Source organism: Clytia hemisphaerica, unplaced genomic scaffold (genome assembly GCF_902728285.1).
Source record: "Clytia hemisphaerica strain Z4C2 unplaced genomic scaffold, Clytia hemisphaerica genome assembly, whole genome shotgun sequence".
NCBI classification, from domain to species: Eukaryota; Metazoa; Cnidaria; class Hydrozoa; order Leptothecata; family Clytiidae; genus Clytia; species Clytia hemisphaerica.
In genome coordinates, this window is record NW_027103674.1 from 1993501 (window position 1) to 2001808 (window position 8308).

Sequence of the window (8308 nt, forward strand, 5' to 3'; positions counted from 1 at the left end):
TAAGGGTCCGAGGGTCGAAAGTCGGGCGGCAACCCCCGTCAGCTCGCAACCCTAGTACCCCCCCCCCCGGGCATTTGTAAAACTTTGAACTTGCAAAGAATTCTTTACGAAAGTCTTTGAATTATTAGCATATCTTTAACCCTATCATGTTAAAGGCCACAAACGTTTTCATATTATCACAGTCAATATTGGTTTTAAACTTTTCGATTTTTTCCCAGATAAATCGCGAAAAATAATTTTTCTCTTCAATTTTTCGAAATTATAGTCATAAATCTTCTTTAGAATATAGCATCAGTCTTGTTATCACAAGTTAATTTTCTTAAAGGAATAACTGTTTTTTTAATTCTAATTTAACCGGTTTTTGGTTTGGCTTCTAGGCTCTATAAAATCTTCAATTCTTTTCATTTGTCTAACTATTTTCGAAATTCGAAATTATTTATATTCGCTAGAACAGTTCTTTAAATATTGTTCCATGTGATATCTCATATTTTGAAAATAGTTAGACTAGAATATAAATATAAATATGATGTTGGTATTTTTAGAAAGTCTTTGCCCATTGTGGATTACATAAGTGTGATATGTGAGTAAGTTTCTGTATCGAGCTTACTGAACCCTAAAATGGAGAATGTTTATGTTAATTGTAGTGGCAAGAGATGCTGTTCTATAAATAATGTTCTGTAATCAATGTAACATGGAGCATCGACAAGAAAAACACTAGAACGTGCTTTAGAAGGATTTGGAAGCAGAAAGTTTGTCTTGGAATTATGAAATGTTATAAACAAAAAGTGTACCTAGAATAGTTTCATAGCGAGTTTCAAACTATACCGCAGCAAATAGAAGGAATCTACGAGGCAAATAAAAGCATTAAACCATCTCATCCTAAAAGTTTTTTTTCTCCTTAGGACAAAATAAAAATGAATGAAGCACACAGCTCAGTTGATCGTGAACGAACGATTCACGAAGAAAACCGAAAACTGAAGCAAGAAAATGCTGAATTGAGAGCGAAAAATGAAAAAGAGACTTTGGAAAATAAAATCAAAACTCTTGAAATGCAGAACGAGATACAAACACTCGAACATGGCAATGAAATTGCTAAATTGAAGGCAAAACAGGAGAAAAACGAAGAGAAGGTCGTTGTAAGCTTGACCGAAAAAACTCTAAAAGAAGAAATCCAAGCTCTCAAGAACGAGATACAAACACTCAAACATGACAATGAAATTGCTAAATTGAAGGCGAAACAGGAGAAAAACGAAGAGAAGGTCGTTGTAAGCTTGACCGAAAAAACTCTAAAAGAAGAAATCCAAGCTCTCAAGAACGAGATACAAACACTCAAACATGACAATGAAATTGCTAAATTGAAGGCGCAGCAGGAAAATAAAAATAATGGAAGTCAAATGGTAAAAGAAATCGAAAGACTCAAAATTCAGAATCAAGCTCTCGAGAAAACAGTCGCTGAAGCTGATCTGAAAAATGAATTCGAAGACCTTAAACAGGAAATGGGCGGCTTGAAAGCTCAAAATGGCAAATTGGAAAATGACTTTCAAGCCCTCGAAAATGAGATGGGCGGCTTGAAAGCTCAAAATGGTAAATTAGAAAAGGAAGTTCAAGCCCTTGAAAATGGAATAGAAGGCTTGAAAGTTGAGTTGAAAGATCAAACCCAAACTCAAAAAGGCAAGCTGGAAAATGAATTGCAAGCCCTGAGAAATGATTTCGAACATTTGAAAACAGAAGTTAATCAAAAACAAGAAATTGAAGGTGCAGAAAAAGTCGTCCAAGAAAAAGTCCAGAAGCCTTTGGACAAAATACCTGACCGATTTTTCGAAGGAGCTGAAAAGTTTTTGTTGAATTACAATACAGGGAGAGGAGACTTTATCGGTGAAAACTACAAATTGTGGTATGAAGATATGTCAGGTTTGATGAAGAATCGAAAACAATATGTCAATGAAAAGTTTGTTTTGATTCGTAAAGACGTGAAAAAGTATCACGGACATTTGTATCTCAAAGAATTGTGTTTTGGATCAAAGGAAAAAGGCTCTAAATACAATGAAGAAGATCGTGATCTAATAGTTGAAGGATTGGAAGAAAGATTACCGAAAAATGTAAATGTGTTTCTTCTTCATCCAAATGATTCGAAGAAGTGTTCGAAGATAAAATTATACGGAAATCTTCGTAAGGTTAATTGGTGGATATATAGAAACGTTCCTCAAGATTATTATTTTGGTGGAGAATACTCTGTTATTATGCTCGCCCAATTTGAGTAAAGAATGACGTACCTTTTTCACATAAGATAAACCCTAGGGGTTACGCAAGATCAAAAATTTTTTGACTTAGATTTGACAAACGAGAAAACTCAAAATACATCGATATCATGGAAATAATGGTTTTACATCGGTTAGTGTAAAACGCAGGTCACAGGTCGCAGGTCACAGGTCACAGGTCACAGGTCGCAGGTCACAGGTCGCAGGTCACAGGTCAACAAAGTGCAGACCAGAAAAAAAAATAAGATCATAACATATACATAACATAACATCAATACATAGCGCATTAAATTACAAAAAAGTAATACATGCTATTTAGATATTATAAAATGACAATTGAGTAGAATATTTTGACATAGTGACACTTACTTACAAAAATAATGACAAAATCATAAAATACGATGCCTAGCAAGACAAAAGCACGAAAAATATTTATAATACAGAATGTGATGTAGATAGTGTGAATTGATATAAAACGGCACCAATCAGAAGCTTGTGAGGTCCCTAAGAGAGTGGTTTTAGAAGGATGAAACTAATTAATTATTCAATTGTCATTTTAATGACTTAATGACAATTTTTGACAAAAATGTTGACAGAATTACAAAATATCATGTCTTACAAGAAAAAAAAAACAAAAATATTCAGCATGCCGAATGTGATGATAACAATATGACTGGATATAAAATTACACCAATCAGAAGCTCGTGAGTTCTCTGAGAAGGTAGTTTTAGAGCGATTTGTTTTATTATATGTAACCATCATATAACATTACAAACATTACAATATGTAATATACCTGTTATACGTATAATATGGTTTCAAATATTTTCTGGTCTGCGTTATACACGGCGCAAACCGCGAAAGATCGATAAAAGCACATGGTTAAATTTTGATGTTTAAAATGGTTTTATATGGATGAAATTGCTTGAGAATTATGTTTTTGATAATTCTTTGTGTTTTCCAAACATTTTCCTCTGCAATGACATTGATTAGAGTTAACCTGTCATCACTGACCTGTGACCTGTGACCTGCGACCTGTGACCTGTGACCTGCGTTTTACACTAACCGGTTTTACATGGTGGAAAAGGTGCAAACATTTCATTTCAAGACAAAATTTCATACTTTTTCCAAAATCCAGATAATATATTTTTTAAGAATATTTATGATAAAATTGGCAAAAAAATAAAGAATAAGGTAAGAATAGCAACAATTTGGCCTAAGAATGCCATGAGCATCGGTATTTTTTAGTCGGATTTCATTCCATTTCTCCCGAACCATTTAGAGCTACACAACCAGTACTTATAACCTCTCAAAGTTAGGAGGAATTCAACTTTATCTTTTACCATTTTCTTAATTTCACTTAATTTTTTTATAGGTATTTTTAATTGATCAATGATACGAACTAAAATACTTAAAAAGGCTGCAAAGAAACTGACGTCTATAAGGACACCCCTGTCTCAGTGCCCCAGTGGAATTTTTTCCCTCAGTGGGGATGAAAATTTCTATCGAAATCCCAATGGGGATAGAAAATCTATTGTTTCCAGCTCAAAAATTCCAATGGAGATGGTTTTGGAGTCCAATTTTTTCCATTCAATTTTCAATGGGGATAGAATCATAGGCCAATTTCCCAGTGGGGTTGAAAATGTAGGGTATTTTTTCTCACCGGGGACGATCTTTTGGCCTATTTTTCCACCGGGGCGGGGGGTCCACCGGGTCTGTGACACAGGGGTGTATAAGGGTAAGAGAATGCTGCCGCTGAGCAGTATTTTTCGTTTGATTTGTTTTATGCTCCTTTTGTTTTATAGCATTTTCATTTTCTCTAGGTTAATTGGTTCATAATTGTATTTCATGTCTCTTTTGTTGTATATTAATTGTGTTAGAAATCATACATCATTTGAACATCATATTAATGTTTTCTTACTCTTGTGAGAGTTTTTGTCTTTTTGTTCTTACAAGTAATGCAATGTGTAGGAAATTAGAAAATGTCCAGTAGAACAAATTTTCATTGTTTTCTTCAATTTTCATCTTCATTTTCAAATTTTCAGGAAATTCAAAAAATATTATTTTATGAAGCCGCTCGAATTTGTCTGTCCAACGAGGTATTCTCTTTCATTTGATTTCTTTTTCCTCAAAAAGCAATGTTTGAAAAAGTACAGACTTGTATTGTTTTTGGAATAGCCTTTAGTAAGTAATATTTACATCTTACTCCACTCTGCGCCCTGGATTTCTCCACTTTCCCTTGATCAGTCTCTTCAGTTGTTGAGCATCTAGCAGAGAGAGGCATTAAGTACCAATTTGGGAATCTTCGGTTCAACCCAGCTGCTTGCATCCACTAACAGATTTGTGCCCCTCGTAGAGGATGCTTGATAAGCGATATTTCCTTTGTCTAGAAATTTGCCTCGAATATAAAGACATTTTTAGCTGGCGAGGGCTTATAAACTTAAGATTACGTATTGTTTAATTTCTCTGTGAAGCACCAAATCATAGATTGGAAAATATATTTGGATTTCAAAAAAATAAGTAGGCGATAAGAAGTTTTCTTGCTTTTTTCCTCCTTTTTAGTGTTGTATTGAGATTTTGTAAAAGATGACAAATATGAGATTTATTGAATTTAAGCGCCCTGATGTATCTTCTGTTGTGCACCAGCAAAAATTTTCTTCATTAAACTCCATTTTGGTGCTTTAATTTGGACATATGTGAGTGTATAATTCGAAATAAAAATCAGAACCGGAAAGCGGGTGATAGATAATTTGGACATATGTGAGTGTATAATTCGAAATAAAAATCAGAACCGGAAAGCGGGTGATAGATTATTGAGTAGATTGCCTTGATTGTCGAAAACAGAAAACAGAATTTAGTTGTCACATTTGATATCCCTGCGAAAACATTGTAATCGATGAATGCATTCATTTTACACATTAACGACACTTTTTTTACTGCGTTGTAGTTTCTTCTCCAAAATCGTCTGTGTTTGAAATTACAAACCTTTGCCCCATGGGGAAGGGGTACTTAGGCAAAATAGTTGTCGGGTATGTGTAAGCTATGAGGGTCCCATTTTTACACCCTTGAAAGTCTCTCTAAGGGTTACGAAAAACCAATTCACTCTCTGAAAGGGTCCAAAATTGACGGACAATCGGAATTTCTCCCTTCGTAATTTTCAAAAACTTGGACCAAAATCGAGTGACAATCGACAAAAATTTGTAAAGTCTCTCTAAGGCTCTGTCATCTTCTCTCTCTATAGTCGATTTTTAACTCGAAAATGCCTCGCAAACCTAGAACCCTCGGGTTCATTGCACACATTCTTTGTTTGCGCTTCTTTAATAAAATCTTTTGTTTTAAGGGAATCTCTACTCTCGCCTTAAGACAACAGAGGTTATGACCTTTGATGGAGGAAAATCGATTAAAAGTTATAATAATAATCGTCAGTCGTGCAAAGTTACTCGAACCTGATTGGTTTAGAGGAGTGCGTTTAATCGTTAATTGCACTCTACGGCGGGGGGGGGGGTATCAAAAAAAAGTATCGAGTTAAAACATGATTCTGAGTAGAAGGTTGTTGCGTGTATTTAACAAAATGTAAGAAAATACACCCTTTCGACCGTATTGTGAAAAAAGGACTGGGATGGTTTTAGTGGGATAAAGTGGACAAAAAAATGCCCGTGCAGCAATCGGCGGCTACGGTCGAAAAGGTGTATACATACCAAAACAATAATTGTTTTTACGACAGTCATTATGATTAAAAAGCATTAACTTTCTTTACAATTTTCATGACGTTACTATACTCATTAATCAAAGAAAGAGATTTGCACGCTCATAAAACAAACTTAATTTTAACTTTTTAAATATTTCAGTTCGTAGCATTGATTTATTTTATGTTTATCAATTAAAAACCCCGCTAAGGGTCGGAAAAATCAGAAAATCAAATGTCAGTCCCACTAAGGGTCGGAAAAATAAAGAAATTTCAATTTTTTACCCCCTGAAAGATCGAAATTTGGTCAAAATTGGTCGAATTTGTCCCGCTAAGGGTCGTAAAATTCCCTAAACTTTCATTTGTTTTCTCCTTTTTAGTCCCGGTAAGGGTCCAAAGTTTGAAAGTCGGGCGACACCCACCCCGTCAGCTCGCAACCCTAGTACCCCCCCCCGGGTCCAGGGGGTTTGTTCATGTTTGAATTTGTGGTCTATTATGCTAGAATACACTCACCTAAACTGACTCCTTTTTTGTCGTTATACCGTCTTTTGATATAATTATGCATCCAATCATATCGATCGATTTTCTCATTTCCTCGATACGTCATTTCGTATAATAATTCGAAGTTAATCGGGTTTTGATCGATTCCTTCGGGCGTTGAACCGATACCAACCATCTGGTCTGCATAATTGATGCGTGCCGATTGGATGCCTGTATTATTAAATAAATTGATATTATGTATAGCCATATATGCTACAGCAGTGTACCCGCTCTAATTCGAACCTCCATTAATCGAATCTTTCTGTAATTCGAACTCAAGTTTTAGTCCCCTAAGCTTGGAAGTCGTAAGAATTACTCTTTGTCATTCGAATCTTTCTCTTTTTTGAATACAATTTTTGATCCCTTGAAAATCGAATTAGAGAGGGTCGACTGTAGATTGTTACAGGAGTTTTATTCGCAAAGTTTTGAAATTTTAATGGACACGTCTTCACGGTCATAGCAAACTTCCAAATCCACTATTTCTTTACAAGATTGATAGATAACCATCCGCTATTCATATTATTTTTTGATTTCCAGGCTTTGATATTCAATAAAACACAGAACATTTACGTTGAAAGCGATATTCATCCTCTAGTTTTGTTCAAAGTACAGATCGTATGTGTTTCGTGGTTTCATTTTGAAGTTAAATCGAAACAAATTCATTAAGAAAGGAGTTCATTGGATTATCATCAAAACCGTTTTAGATTCTTTTCGTTTGATTAGTTTTATACTGTATTTTTTTATTTTGCTCGCTCATTGCCATATAAAACAAGTAGCTACAATACTGGCCATAATATTTGGCACAAAAGGAATTCTCTCCAAATTTTAAAACTGCAAGTGATATTCAGGTGCATTCAATTACGGTTGGAAAGTAAGAGTTTTAACATGAGACTTAACTTAAGACCTTATTATGATCTCAGGATTCAAAAGCCAAAATTGTTTCAATAAGGCTGGGAACGCCTATATATAGCCTTAATGCCATAATCGTCTCCAAAATCAAAATCCAACGGAATAAAGTGGAGTTACTAAAATCGCAATTCTCGCCCGAACTTTAAATTCTGAAAAACGTTAAAATACACTAAAATCACAATATCTCAGTGTTTTGACCACGATTGTAGAACTATCCAACTTACCATCAATAACATCTTGGGTTGATCCATACAACCGCGTATTGACGCCGAAATTCTCTATCATACGCCATAAGAACGGATGTCCGAAATAGCCTTTGGTACGCTTGTAAATCGGTGTGATTTTAGAGGCTAAATCAAGAAGCACTAAACAACCAAGTGGAACAGCTGAAATATGGAAAAAATCATAACAACAAATTTGATGTCGTTTAAGAGCGGTACCCTCTTTGGAGGGTCTTTGGTCAATCAATATTCATGTTTCAAGTAAAAACTTAATTTTCTTCATCTTATCTCTTAACCCTTGACTCCTACTCATTTAAAGTATTTTTAACCCCGAGTACGTCATGCATTCACTCTCAAGACCGTGGCTGTATAAGAAAAAATGCTTGGGTTAGCAGACAACATTGAGTGAATCAGTTGAACAACCATATCATTACATTCATCATAGTCCACCGTATAGCTCACAGAATGGATATCTGTCATAATATTAGAGTATTTCTATTTCATGGACACGTCCCAAAAAACTCGTTATAAAACAAAACCATGTTTCAAAGTTCATCTTATGTCCGTAAAGGTCCAAAATCTAACGCCCGAAAAACGTCTGTGAACATTAAAGATGAATGTTAGATGAACGTTGAAGCAACGTCGTGTTTCGGTTGGCAAATTAAACAATAAAAAATCAACACAAAATACCTGTTA

At 34.9% G+C, this 8308-nt stretch overlaps 1 protein-coding gene across 1 annotated transcript; it reads left to right on the forward strand.

Moving 5' to 3' along the window:
• Positions 1-906: 906 nt before the first annotated feature.
• On the forward strand, positions 907-2261 carry LOC136803536 (M protein, serotype 2.1-like). The gene has a single exon (XM_067060278.1). The coding sequence runs from the start codon at positions 915-917 to the stop codon at positions 2259-2261; it is 1347 nt and encodes a 448-aa protein (XP_066916379.1). The 5' UTR covers positions 907-914.
• Positions 2262-8308: the final 6047 nt, after the last annotated feature.